Genomic DNA, 15,049 nt, shown 5'->3' with positions numbered 1-15,049 from the left:
TAAGTTCTTTCTTACCACCAAGTTGATTCGAACAGTGACAACCAGTTTTAGCCAGGAGGGGAACTTGGCAATGATTTTTGTGATGAAGGATGCAATGGTGTCTCCATAGTCTGGTTTGTGGAACTCTGCTTCATTCAGCCCGTCTATTAAGATTATGTAATCTTCCTCTGGAATCCTTCGCTCTGCAAAGACATTTACAAATAAACTAAATATTAAAATACTATGAAATGAGATTAGTGGTCTCATACACGATGAAAATGAAATAGTGCAATATACAACTACAGTGTTTTACCTTTCCGAAGGTTGGCCAACGGTTCCAGGACTCCTCTCCGGAAAGCAGCCATGGGGTCTTGGACACAGGAGCGCAGACTGAGCATGCTCTGGAGGTGGGGCTCTTTCAGCAACAGCTCCCGGTACGCACTCAGTTGATGAGCTCTGCACAGAAGGGCTGCGATGCTGTGCACAAATTCTGGGACCAAGCAAGTGTACGTGTTATCTGCCTGGCAATAATGATAAGCCACCACCTGGAAGACAAAAGGAACGAGAACAAACGCGAGTGAAGCCATTGCTTTTTGAGAATCAGGAAGAATTAAAAATATGATTCACTGACTGATGGGTACATTTGATAACTTTAAAGCGTTTACAAACACCAACATCTCTGGTGACTGAAAAACTACCATGACAAAGTAAGTAAGTGAGGCTTTTGATACCAACAAGCCTCCATAAAACTACATATTATCTCTACAATGTCAAAGACATGATTTTATCCTTTCATTATTTCACACAGAAGGGATGATGAAGAGATTGGGCAACGAAAGCTATAAAAAGAAGTGAGTAGATCCCAGGTGGATATCTAAAGGTAGAATCTTCTGTACCTGAGCAGGTTTCCGCAGCATTCAAAGGAGGTCTGATTTAAAAGGAAAATGTAGGGACAGAGGTGGAGAAGAAGGAAGATGACTGTACTAATTACAGTCCAACCTGGAGGAGCTGACACACTTCCAGGCCCACAGGAGGAGGAGCAGGTGATCGGTTCCTCTGACGGCTCAACCTCAGCTGTTGCTGTTTAGTTCTCCACAGAAAACCGATGACCAGCTTCTAGAAAAATGACTAAAGCCTCAAGATATGAGACTTTTTTTTTTTTAACATTTAGCATCAATAAATGTTTTGGACCCAAACTTCTCCCCACAGCACAGATCTAAATGCATATTTATGGTTCTTTCTTTTTCAAATAATAACATATAACTCACATGCCAATAAAGGCACAATTAAAGCTAGCGCAAATTAGAAAAGAGGGAGGTAAGATTTTAAAAATTATAGCTGAACTCCCTGGATGTATATAACCCATCTTTAGTAAGGAAAACATGTGACATCCAGTCAGAAGATGGACCAACTGAAACAATAACACAACCACTGATTCACATCTTCTCCAGAAACTGTTAAAAATCACGACCACCAGAATTTTTCTCTGATGTTATGCTTTACCCTAAAAGCAGCAAACGTCTGAGAGAAGTCCGAACACTCCTTTCTGTCATTTTTGCGTCACACGTTTTTTGAGCTTCATCACAAATGTGACATAACAAAGAGGGAAACTGATATATTGAATGCCTATTATTGTACAAAGTCAAGTAACCTGCTGTGTGCATGAACACAACTCTTAATAAGCCCCCTACTGCAGTGATGATTTAATTTAGCATACAAGTCACGCAGACTACCGCCTCATCAATGAGCAATACGAATCTCGACACACGATGATGCAAGGCTCTGCAGTCAAACCTCGGTAGCTCATCTGCTGGCAAAACAATAAATGCATTTTCAGAAATGTTACCTAAAGGCACGTCTCGATAATAAGAATAAAGCAGAAAGGGTAGTAGCCTCAGTGCTCCTGTTATGAGACCACTTTTAAATCAATGATTAAAAAAGCACTGGCAGAATCTGACAGAAGCTGCTCAGCGGTGCATCACACATCACAGGAACAGAGCCCCTGTGAAGGCGCCTATTGGAAACACTTTTCACCATAATTGGCTCAAGAGATACTGCTTGAGTTTCACAGACATTTACATGAAGCTCACTGCATTACCCTAGCTGTCTGGTGCATGAACTGTCCCCTTTGACAGGGTCACTAATTAGGAGGCCTCCCTGACAGGATAAGAGTATTAAATTCTAAAGGTGTTAGAAGGACAACAGGTTGTAATCAGTACCATTAAACGCAGCAGAATCAGTAGGAGACGTCACATCCACTGAGAAAGTCCTTCACAAAGCTGCCACCTATTAAATTACCTTACAACCTACCATCACAGCACTATTCAAACTCAACTGACTACAACAGTGGATCACAAATCTTCTCTGAATCCCGGTGGCCCCCAATCATCTTTATTAGACCTGCTACAAGGCAATAGCAGTGCCAAAGTCATCAAATGGTGCTTTTAGCAAGCAGTATTTCCAAAATGTAGTGAACGTGCACCTGCTATGTGACTGAACCCTCAGCAACACAAGAAGAGGTGGTGCGAGTAAAGATGCGGGAGTGAAAAATCGACAGAGAAATTTCAGTGGAAACAGAGCGAACAATTCCAAAACTAAAATAAAAGAGTCGTAGGCAAAAACCGCACACTGCTTAGTCGGCGTGCATCGAGAGAGGAACATTTTAAAGTGAAACATCGAGGACTTGTCTGTCCACTTCACAAGTCTGAAAGAGAAAGATGTGCAGAAATATGCTCAGTGTCTGGTATGCATGTTTGGGGGGGGGGTGGGGGGGGGGGTGTTTCGGTCACAGACAAGTGGTTAACAATGTTACTGACGGTGTGGGGGAGTAACAGAACACACGTAAAGCTGTTACCGTGCAGTACTTTATATCTTGTGAAAAATGTTGACAAGCTTATACAAGAAAACACTTAATCTTCTGCTCAACAGCGCTGACACTAAATACTGCCTCTCTGGGAAGTTTACGACTTTATTTTGCGATCCTTGTAACGCCAGAAAAATCAACAGATGGAATATTCATCTGTCAAAAAAGTAAGCACTGTCCTCAGTAGTCAGTGTTGCTCCGCTTCATGGAATTTTGAGGATCCTTATCATGTTCAAACATCCCAGTTCAACACTTGAACAGGCGGCCTTACAATATATTTAAGCACCTATTTGAAGTTGACACAGGAACGGATACCAACCAGTAATTAAGCAGTAGTAGTGCCATACATGTCGGTATAACTGATAGCCGCCTAGATAAATGGTGTTGCTATTTGAAACGTGTGTTGATGTTTGTAAATTCCTAAATGACGTCTAATATTGATGAAGCTGGCTCTGTTTGACGTTGGTGTGTGTTTACATTCTGTGCTCTCAGGTCATGGCTGACAGGGCTCGCTGTGGGTTGTTGCTCCCTGAGGAGGTTCTAATCACTGACTAGTAGACTGCAACCTACCCTTATTGTTATGTATAATTTTATGCATCATTCAACAGAATATATCACAATTATCTGTGGTCACTATTAAAGAGGAGTTTTCAGAAGTCAGACTGAAGCTGTTGTAGAAGTACTTGGTAAAACCTGAGATGCTTTTTGGTCGATTTTCCTTCTTTTTCCTTTTTTTTTTTTTTTTTTTTTTTTTTTTTTAAAAAAGAAAGGAAGAAACAACAAATCCATCCATCAAAAACAAAAAATAATCTACTCACTGTTGAAAATTGTTAAAATTACTTTTTTTGATCCAGTGCACACACCAAACATTTTTTCCCCTGAGTAAACACCACCATAACTAGTGCAATCTTTTTTCAGCTTCTTTGATTCCTGCTTCTTTGTTACTGTGAGCTCTCTTAGATGTTGAAAGGCGCACCTTTGCAGCCAGGCGTTTGACAGCCTCCTCCCTGTGCCGCTGCATCTCGGGAGTTCCTGGGCAACTGCTGGTCCTCAGTGTGTTGGCAGCACTGGATGGTGGAGTGGGCTGTGGAGGCTGGCTGAGAGGAAGTTCTGTGCTTTGTCCTGGGCCAGCTGGAAGACATGCACATGGTCACCAATATATAAAGTTATTACATTAATATAAACTAACATCTCTCTATATATGTATATGCTAGCATTAATAACATTAGTTGTGTGTGAGGGCATTCTTTTGTAAGGTAAATGTAATATTAGTCAACTTGATTTTATATTGCCAACGAATATATAATTACTTCCCTCCCACACTTTGCAAGCTAATGTTGAAATGAAATTATAATAACATTAGCTAAACACGAGCAGTTAATGTAGTGCTCACATCCAAAGGCAAATACTAAAACTAATTACTTTTCGGGGAGGCGCTGGGACTGTTGGAGGCGATCTGACGCATGCGTCCTCCATGGCAGCTCAGCGCCACAAGTCGGGAGATGATGGCCGTCTTCCCATAACCCACGCTGCCCACCACCACAGCACCGTGGTTCTCTGTGGACTCGCCGGCCTTCAGGACATCTTCCAGATGCTGAAAGAGCCAATCTCGGCCCACAAACACAGAATCTGTGGTGATGCTGGGAACCTCGAACAGCAAAGGTTTGAGCATGATGTCCACGGGTTTGTAGGGAGCAAAACGCGCTGAAGGAAACGGGAAAAGAAATGAAACAGATTAAAATTGTTTACACTACTTCTATTTTTTTCCCCATGTCTCCGGGAAGTTAACAAATGATTACTTCTTTTAAATGCTGGAAACTTTACTGTAATAAATCGTTTTCCGTTGCAGTTAACCTACAAACATGCTTTGAGCATCTCCCGCATTCTTCTTCCCAGAAGGAGCCACATACATGAAAAACCCTGAACACTGTAGAGGATACATTTTCAATTAAGTGGAATCAGAGTGAAGACCTGAAAGAGGACTCTTATCTGGTCTACTTCAGCACTAATTAGATCTCATAACACTTGTTAACTAACATCACTAAATGACTGCTACCTTTAGTGCTAATGCGCCTTTCAACATTACAACTATCACTGCTGTTAGCTGCTAGTGTTTTCACCTTGCGAGTTTGCCTGTGTTCACAAAAGCCTATTGTAATTGGAGGGGCAGTTGAGAGTGTTTATATTGGCAGGTGTAGGTCTGTTTATGTTTCTAGTGCCCTACAATGAAACCAAAAAGCGAACGAGCTGGTTCTGAGACACTTGAAATGATCACCACCTTCTACTATACCAGCAAAATAAGTACAGTGTTTGAAAAACTAACTTGAGCAAAAGGAGTATCGACGGGAACTAGAAAAAGAGTTATCTTTTATTAACCTCTCTTTATTGGATCCCCTTAGATTTCAAATCCATCTTCTTGAATATAAAGCCCCTAATGACCATGACTTGCTTTTTCAGTATCCTAAGCCGGAATGACAAGCAGAGGCTAAAGCTGCTTCGCTCCTGTGGAACCAGCTGGCTGTTTAGGGTTGGGAGCCAAACCCAATCTCTAATTTTAAGATTAGCCTCAAAACCTTTCATAGATTTATAGTTAAAGCTCGCTCAGCTAACGTCTGAATCACCCCTTACTTATTATGCTGCGACAGGCCTTTGCTTTCAGGAGGCCTCACATGGTGCACCGACATCCTCACCTCTTCTCCATTTCATTGTTCATGCATGTCAGTTTGTGTATTCTCTCTCCCACAGTTGAAGCTTTTCTCCTTCTCATCTTTTTTTCCCCCCTTTCTTTTCACTCTCCTCTCATGGCAATCAAACGAGTGCTGCTCATCCCGAGTCTAGTTCTGTCGGAGGGTTCGCCCAGTCAAAAAGGAAGTCACTAAATGTTGCTCAAATCAGAACTGTAAGGTCCTCAGCGTACTAGGTTGAGTTTCCTAAGATGGCACATGTTGGGATTTTTGCAATATATGAATACAACTGCAATGAACTGCACTGAAATGTTGACCTACTGTTGCAAAATTTAGGTAAAGGTGGTGCCATCACACCCAAATCTGAAAAACAAATACCATAAATCATATAGATAGGGCTGGATCAGCTGACCCTGAATCCTCCCTTAGTTATGCTGCAATAGGTGTAGGCTGCTGGGGGATTCCCATGATGCATTGAATATTTCTTCTTCAGTCACCTTTCTCCCTCAAGATGTGTTAATAGACCTCTCTGCACTGAATCATACTTGTTATTAATCTCTGGCTCTCTTCAACAGCATGTATGTTATCCTGTCTTCCTTCTCTCTCTCCAACCGGTTGCTACAGATGGCCGCCCCTCCCTGAGCCTGGTTCTGCCAGAGGTTTGTTCCTGATAAAAGGGAGTTTTTCCTTCCCACTATTTCCAAAGTGCTTGCTCATAGAGGGTCATATGATTGTTGGGTTTTCATCTGTATGCGTTATTGTAGGGTCTACCTTACAGTATAAAGTGCCTTGATGCGACTGTTGTTGTGATTTGGCGCTGCATAAATAATACTGAATTGAGTTGAACTGAATCTCCCATAAAATTTATAGAAAAGAATCCAATTGTTTAAGATTGTTGCGTATGTACGAATTCATGTAGAAAAAACCTGCTCAGAACCACTGACCAAATGCTTATGTATCAGCTTCATGTTTGAGACTGAGTGAAAATGAAAGAGGACATTTTCAAAAGGAAGACTAAATAGTCTGAGTATATATCCAGTGATGACTTATTCAGTAATTCATGTTCCCATGAAATATTTAATCTGCAGGATCTCTCAGAGGATTCAAAACACATAACCAGGATAAAAGTTAGCTGGGAAAAAAGGCATGATTTAAAAGCCAAAAAAAGGCTTTTGAGGATAATGTTAATACCCATAAGTGCTGCATTGTTTACATTGCAGTGTTCAAGTATTTGCACAGTTTTGTTGTTGGCTCTGCACTCAGACGTGGTACTTTGGAAACTTCAGAACTACCGTTGGCTGCCTATTAACTTCAGGGTTTTTCAGAGTCATACCACATAACATTATCCTATGTACTGCGATATTTTACACGTTTATTTTACAAATATCTCCCCTGAGTGCCTACAGCAGTAGTATGAATAGCCCAGTCACCTTTAGCGTCCTGAGGGGGCCTTCCTCCTGTATTATGCCAGGGTAGGCGAATGGATGTCCGGAGGGGGGTATTGCGCTGTTCATCAAGAAAGCTCAGGTCTTCAAGCTTTGTGGAACTGGTGGCTGTAGACAAGAGAGAAGACATACACACACACACACAAAGAGTGAAGCTGACAGTCTAGTACCTCCCGAGTACATTTGTCATCACAACTATAAAGAGAAAGACAGAAACACACACTAGAGTAAAACCTTGTGGCACTTATGCCATGTCTGAGGGTGGATGAGTGAGGAAAGAAAGCCAGTGCGCTCTGACATTTGCAGGGGCAGTGTGAGCAGCTACCAGCATATACTGTGGCAGGAAGAATAGCAGTATTCTAAAGTCAAGAGCAATATGCACCGATTCTCTTTGATTTGAGCTGACAGCTGGACACGATATAGCAATGAGAGGTCCATCCCCACAAGCACGCCTGCTAGGCTGTACGGAGAGGGCAGATTACCTTTACCTTTCATAAAACTACAACGAGTTATAGAAATGCTTCACCGCGGGTTTGGCACTCATCACTGTCAATCTACAGGACGCACAGGTGTAATCTCAGGACTTTTGTGTACTACAAACTACAATATCTGTAAGTCATTTGACGTGAAATGAAATAATAAAATTAATTAAAACCAGATCACAACTTGAGTTGTTATGGAGTTCAAATCTACTGAGATTTCATTAGGATTTAGCTTCATTTTGAAGCAGAGAGAGAACAAGTCTCAAAGCAGGCAATGATTTCCATCCCCAAACACAGGATATCTCCTGAAACTACTAGTCTACAGATTAAAACCACTTGATGAGCCAGTGATTACAACTCAGCTTTTAATTTGAAGTCTAAGACACGGTCTGTTAACATAATAAAAATGTGCATTCGTGCGGCGAGGCCTCTCCTCCAACTGCTGCTCGTTTTTCAACTATGCTATCGCCGTTGCGATCCACGCTCTCCTGGGCTTAGTGAAGAGCAGAATCAAAGCCTCTCTTCTTCTTCTTTATCAATATCAGCTGGGAAAGACTGTCACTAACGCTCACTTCACTCCCTCACTCGGTCGCTAACTTACTCTCCGGAATGTCCCGCTAATTAAAACCGGTCTGCTGGCAACGGGAACTGAGGAAGCTGCCATCAACGCAACTTTGACTGGAACAGGAGAAGGGCCTGATGTTACTTTTACTGCAGTGCATTGTGCATACACAAACATCTACACTGGATAAAGCTTAAGGAATTGCAAACAAAGAGAAAAGAAAACAATAAAAGCAAACGCGCATGACCTGGAAGACCTTTTGCTGTAAAGCAAATGCCACTTTTCATCAGCTACAACTACTTACATCTAAGACCAAAGCAAGGAAGGATGGTGGGAATTCTCAAAGCCCTCTCTATCTCCCCAGTGACGAGATACTTGGGCAGGCATACAGTCAAGTAGGCAGGGTGTAAACTCACAGCTAAATCTCTGGAGAGTGTTCCCAGTGGACGAGGGCACAAAAGCGATTCCTCCACCCCGGTGCTCCCATGCCGGCACTCTGGCAGCCGAGCCGAGTGCTTGGCTGCTTCCTCTCTAGTGTTCAGTCAGTCACAGCACCCACAGCATTAGGCACTTGCTAAATGAACGCGCTGCCTTCCAACAGAGCATCACCCTCTCTACAATTTTAACACGTATGCGTACATCATCTCTGTCCACATGCTGCACGTACACACACACACACACATAAATAACTCGGTATGCAAGCAGCAGAGGGGGAAATTGAGAATATTAGAGGAAATATAAACGGAAAACCAAGAGATTCACTTCGCAGTGGTTGATTAAAGTTTGTTATCCAACGGCTGCAGTATTAATCAACAATCCAGACTGCACAGAGATGGGGTTAAAAGAGGGGAATGTGGAAAAAAATGAAGGCGAAAAAGCAGCAGACTCATAAATGAGTGCAACAAAGAGTATCACGTGGATTTTGTGGGAGGTATGGACAAGACTCAAAAGAGAATAAAGAGAAAAATCAGCTTTATGCAACAAATCGCCACTAAATCCTCATGCTGACATAGGAGGGCCGCAAGATGTCAGTCTATTTTCCCCCCTTCCTTCTTTGTTTTGCATGGAATAAAAGAAATAGCACAGTAGAGCTTTATTCAACAGACACGTAATACCGAATTTGACTTGCTAAAGGAGCTGCATAGCTGCATAGACTCCTTGATTCACGTCCGTGGCAGACAGCGCACCCAGCACCATAACTACATTTCTCTTTTGTTGAGTCGTTATCAACATTTTTTCCCAAGGCCAAGATTTCCCACACGATTCCTCCTCATCCCTCAAATCCTCCCCTTCATTTCTTCTCCTCTTTTTACTCCCGAGTTCCCTCCTATTCTTCCTCACCTCTACTCATTGATAAAACATACATATGATACCTTGAAGTCTGCACTTGCAGTCACTTTGAAGCTGCACAAATGTGTCAAGACTGTATTCTGATGAAAATGGGATTCTTTTTTCCTCGGGCAGATCTGCCCTTTGAAAACCCCCTGTTCTGTGTTTCCCATGACAGAACAGAGAAGAGGACTGAGCTCCTTTGCTCTAACCACCCCCACCCTCCCTCCCCAACTTGACTCCCTCTCGCCTCCTTACAAGGTGAATCTACTAAAGAGGAGAAGGGAGTCAAATACTCCCTTCACATATCTTCCTGTTTTTATAGTAGCCAGTTACACTTTACCCATTTTGTGATTTTGTATGAATAAATCAGTTCTTGGCTGTTCTCGGCTTATAGCCAATGCAAATACCCATTTTCCTTTTATTTGGTTTGATTTTGCTGGTATAAACACGCCTTAATAGCTTTTCATGACGAACGTTTGAACATTCAGACACAAATGAGAAAATCTGATCCCTCATATCAATAAACGTTGTTTTATTTGCAAAGAGGCTGATATCAGCACGCACTGATGTTTGGTCCATTTGTCTGCCTATTACTCCTAAGACCCGAACTCTTCCACGGCATGCATTTTTAATTTCTCTTTGATATTTGGTCACATTGGGGCCCGATGAATGTAAAAACAAAGAATTACCAGATTTTCTTTTTAACCTTATTTTTGTTTTTTTTTTGAAAAATAAGAGCCACATATGAGGATATTAGTTTAAAATTTTGAGAGAACAGTAGCAGTATAATGTCCTCATAAGTGGATATCAGGCCCTTGTAGAGCAGAATTGAGTATTTTGGTCTAAATAACCCAAAATGTGATGTGGTAAATATTAAGGGATAATTATTATTGTAATAATTGCATAGCCTTATGCTAAGATCAACAACATTTACTTTAAAAAAAACAAACCACCACTGTAACTGCTCCATAAGCTATTTCATATATATAAATGCCTCTGTGGTTAGCTAACGCTCTGTTCCTTTTAAGATTGGGCATTTGATAAGCCCTAATCTGTCAATGGAGTGCCGAGCACAATTTTAAAAGGGGCTTTCAAACGGATTGATCTGTAACAGATTTTATTTTTCTCCTGCTGTGACAGCTGGACCAAACAATTATCTGAAAAAAGGGCACGTTAGAAGATTTCTCTGTGACCTTTTCATGCTCGAGAAAATGAATGGGCTTTCTTTCCTCTTTTTGTTTTCATTTTAAACTCTGCACTAAACAGATCAATATATACATGAAGCCAGAAGCAGAAGTGACTCCCGTGTCTACCTGGAGACATCGCACACACTGTTGGCATGTCTTTAAACATGATCACACAGCCTAAAACAATACAATAGACCACATGGTCTCAGAAACTACCGGGAAAGACAGCAAATGAGAGCAAATGAGATAAATCAGTGTGAGATTATTAAATTTAAGGGCTACGCCACTTTATGAGTTTGTAATTACTGTGTGACCTTTGCAAACATCTTTAAATCATAGGTTGTATTTATGTGGAAAAGGTTAAGATGATTTTAGTCGTTCTAATAAAACACAAAAGCATTCAGATGTTACCTCATCAGTGTTTTAGTAGACAAACAACATATCCTCGAATTTGCCTGCAGTCCACAGTCTTGGCTCCGTTATCATTCGTGAAGAGAGCCCGGCGCACGAGCTTTGCCAGAGGAATGTATGACTTTGGAGTACAAGCGAGCAATGAGTGCGCCATACCTGACTTTGTCTCAAACCACAAAGCTCTGCTGAATAGCTAAACACCACACAAGCATTGTAGCGCCATTCCTCCGCCACGGTGACCCTCACTCAAATCTCCCTGTCTGAGAAACCCAACCACAAGCAGCTCAGGCTAAGATTTCAAAACCATGGAATTCCAGTGGCCAACACTAATATGGCCCTTTGACTCTGTAAGCCTTTATAGAGGAAAAAAGAAAAAAGCTCAACTCCAATTACTCAAAATTAGGATTCTTATAAACTGAGTATATCACCTCAGAGAGGAGGTGAAATTCCATCAACAACTCTAGTTTATACAGAAGATCTTACAATAGAGGCGACAGATAGATGTAAATAGTGGATTGCAAATAATAAAACAAAGAAAACACCAGAGCATAGAGTTAATTTACAAGTGCTTATTACTAATCCTGATGCTGAAATTTGACATCAAGTTTAATTTACCACAGCACTGCTTTTTGGTTTGATGGAACTATTTGGGGGAAACAGGGCAGACTGGCTTCACTTTCACAGAAACTGATATAGAGAAGTTCACAAAGCACCTGGAAGCCCGGGAAAAAGCTGTTCCCATTTATTTCAGGCTCTTAGTGCATCTTACACCCAATGCACCTGCCACGTTTGTTAGATTTAATGAACAGCTGTTGTAAACATGATTACACGTAGATTATTTCACGTATTAGATCTTTAAATGCAATATTTCGATGCCAGATGAAAATCAGTAACAATTTTAACAACCTTTTAAATCTGCCTCAGCAGCAAACAGTTTCCTTTAGGAGGTGGACAGTAATATACAATCCCTAATATAAAGCTCTGCTAAAGACAAATCTAAATGAATTCATGTTGTTCTTGTAACATTTGTGCAATTTGTCACAGGACATGTTGGCACCAAAAAGTGGCGCTCCCACCAAAACCTAGGGACACCCACGCTACATGCAACATCAAGGCAGTGCAAACGACAGTTCTCAGCAATATGCAGACATTCCTTCTACATAATTACGGAGACTTCAAGAGGCCCAGCAATGCATCTGTTGATCGGCATCAGACAGATGGCCAAAATACACTCTGACACTAAGAAAGTGTGACCTTTGTCCAACAACGAGCCATTTTACAAACAACTGTCTGGTGAGTCTTGATTTCTGCTGTGACACTTGAATGCTTAAGGTGAGAATTTAGCTTAAACAACATGAAAGCATTGATCCATTCTTGGTGGTGGTTCTCTGCACTTTTTAGCCTGTTAGTACCAACTGAACATGGTTTTAAATGCCACAGGCCACCTGGGTATTGTTGCTAACCATGTCGATCCCTTGTGTCCAAAGTGTACTCATCTTCTGTCTATAAAAACGAGTTTACAGTACTCACTCTACCTCCACAGTCACCAGATCTCAATCCAATAGAGCACCTTTGGGATGTAGTGAAACAGGAGATTCACATCATGGATGAGCAGCAACTATATCATGCCATAATTTCAATCACTCTGAGGAATGTTTCCAGCACCTTGTCTTTTTGGTGGAGATAATCATAAGATAAAATTAAAAACTAATAGCAATACTGTAGCATGAAGCAATTATGCCCTAAATGAACTCATGATTATTTGTTTGCTTCTGCCTTTAATCTCTGTGCTCCTATTTAATATCTATCAATAAAATAAAGAGAAATTTATAGATTAACCAGACAGCTCATTATCTCAGATGCTGTTTCACAAACACAGGACAAACAATAGTCACCAAGGTTCTGGCACAGAATGAATGCACTAATGATGAATACATATTATGTTTCGCCGTGGTAGCTTCTTTTCTCTCATTGCTTCTTTAGACTCGTTACTTTTTGGGGGTTTTTACCGAATACAATTTCCTTGAACAGAAGTGCCGTCTCTGCTATCCTGTGACCCCAAGAAAGATTTTACACTGTGTGACGAAACCCTGGGAGAGAGCATCAAGGACGCGATGAGACAACTTCATTTATGGCCTGAACCAATCTAAGGTGCGTGTTCTGCCGGTCTCAGAGGGCAACACTGCATAACTATGACATCAGCCCATAAACTCTGGGAGGACAGACAGACACAAGCACACCGGTGCTCACACGCAAACCAACACACATAAACAGCCAAACATTTTCTGGTCTGTTAAGCTTTATGAGCCACTGTGCGCCTGGACCGTCCAGGTTTATGTCACACACAATAATGATGAGATGTAAAAATGGTACGGACTCTTGGAACAATAGAATCATCAGGGAACAACACATCCAACTGTGGGCTGCAGAAAATATCAAAGCAGTGGCCACTGTGTAAAATACATGCGCAAGCTATGAGCTATGGTATGCAAGGAAATATCAGTACCGTGAGCCTACCATGTACTACTCCTTACTTCTTCTATAGCTTGTCCTCATCCCATCTTACTCCATTACTGCCTTCACAAGTTAAATTGCTTACCTGCTTCTAATTGTAAGGGCCTAGAGTGGACATTACACAGTTGCATTTCTCTGGTATGTTGAATAGGAACTGGGACTAGATTTTATCAAAGAGAGAAAACAGTCTAGAAGTAGACACACGGGAACTGTTCCTATATTTCATCAAGAATAAACCCAAGGGAGGCAGGAGTAAAGTATCTGAACTTCAAAACATTGGCAGCTGCTACATACAGACTAAAGAGGTAAAGCAAAACAACATATTCAAGGAAGATTCTAGAGGAAAAAGTCTCATGAGGTCTTTTAAACTTTGAGTCGTCTCTGTCTAGGCCAGGTGTTTGACCTGAGTCACTCATGTTTTTATGCTTCTTTTCACAGCTCAGCCCAGGTTGCCCCTGCTGTGATTTTCCCTCACTGGCAGAATTGTCTGCTTTCAAAATTCAATGTAACAAACATTTCATCTGTGCTCTAAACTGTTTGTCTTTTCTTCTCTTTCTGTTTGCTCCTTTGAGTTGGACTCTAATGTAGTCTCACTCTTTTGTTTCTACAGCCTTACAGTTAACATACCACTCTGGTCCGTCAACGTTTATTCAAGTGTACATTCATTCTATCAACAAGCATGGGCAGCCCTGCTAATTATGGAGTAAAATCATTAGCATAAGCTTGCATTAACATTTGAGCCATAAAATATACTCCTGATTAGTTCAAGATTCACTTACGTGTCAAAATACAGATGCACCGAGTCTATGTCCATGCGGAACATGTACACGGCGGTGCAGGCAAATAGTCGCAATCAAACTTATAGCTACATGCTAATATGTTGCTAGTGTGAAGTATGTCAGGGAAAGCTGGGTATAATTCTTTGTGCCTCTTTGCAATAGCAGAGCACTTTATTTTCAACTAAGTGTGAGAAGATCTTGCAACTTACTGCAGCTTGAGGGAAAGTTTGATCATGTCTTTTGTAATAAAAAATAATATTTTGCATTTGAAAGGTAATTTTTGGGGGGGGGTCCTGCGCATCTCTAGTCAAACCTGTCCAGGGCGTACCCCACTAGGATAAACTGCAGGCAACGCCTCCAACCCTGAATGGGATAAGGAGTAAAGAAGGGAGGTGGGTGAGTGAGTGGATGATAAAAGCTGTACATGACTCATACTGTCAGCTTAGCTACAAACTGCATTTAGGCAAAATTATATATAGGAAAATGCTAAACGTACTGCTGTTTGATTCACCAAAAATAGGCCGAGGTCAAAAGCAATAAGGTATGAGGAGACCTGGGAATAGTATGGGTGAAAAGACATAAGGGAAAAGGGGGTGAAGGGGGAAATATCAACAACTGTGACAGCTGTGTGGATATGGTAAGCTGAACCACAACAGGGAGGCTCCAGGGCAGGAATGCAGAACAGATCAGCCAGACCGGAGCGTGTGCTTAGGTTTGACATGGCGAGGCAGTGGCGAGCCACACCACACAGCAGCTGTCTAATCCCAAACTTCTGCCTTGATACTCCTGTTCTGAAAAGCACAGTCCGTTC

General features: G+C 41.5%; 1 protein-coding gene across 4 annotated transcripts in view; it reads right to left on the bottom strand.

The window, feature by feature from the left end:
* The window catches only part of tanc1b (tetratricopeptide repeat, ankyrin repeat and coiled-coil containing 1b), a 114,853-nt gene that overhangs the window by 30,901 nt on the left and 68,903 nt on the right, over positions 1-15,049 (bottom strand). For all 4 annotated transcript variants that reach the window (XM_080904071.1, XM_080904074.1, XM_080904072.1 and 1 more), the window contains 5 exons: positions 6,957-7,079; positions 4,265-4,546; positions 3,819-3,973; positions 293-524; positions 16-182 (listed from right to left, as the gene is read on the bottom strand). In XM_080904071.1, coding sequence (XP_080760197.1) covers positions 16-182; positions 293-524; positions 3,819-3,973; positions 4,265-4,546; positions 6,957-7,079 — 959 coding nt within the window. The remainder of the gene's footprint in view (positions 1-15; positions 183-292; positions 525-3,818; positions 3,974-4,264; positions 4,547-6,956; positions 7,080-15,049) is intronic.

The sequence above is a fragment of the Rhamphochromis sp. 'chilingali' genome (assembly GCF_963969265.1).
Source record: "Rhamphochromis sp. 'chilingali' genome assembly, chromosome: 14".
Lineage (NCBI taxonomy): Eukaryota > Metazoa > Chordata > Actinopteri > Cichliformes > Cichlidae > Rhamphochromis > Rhamphochromis sp. 'chilingali'.
The sequence above is the reverse complement of the archived record's forward strand: the minus strand, read 5'-3'. Positions and strand labels throughout refer to the sequence as shown.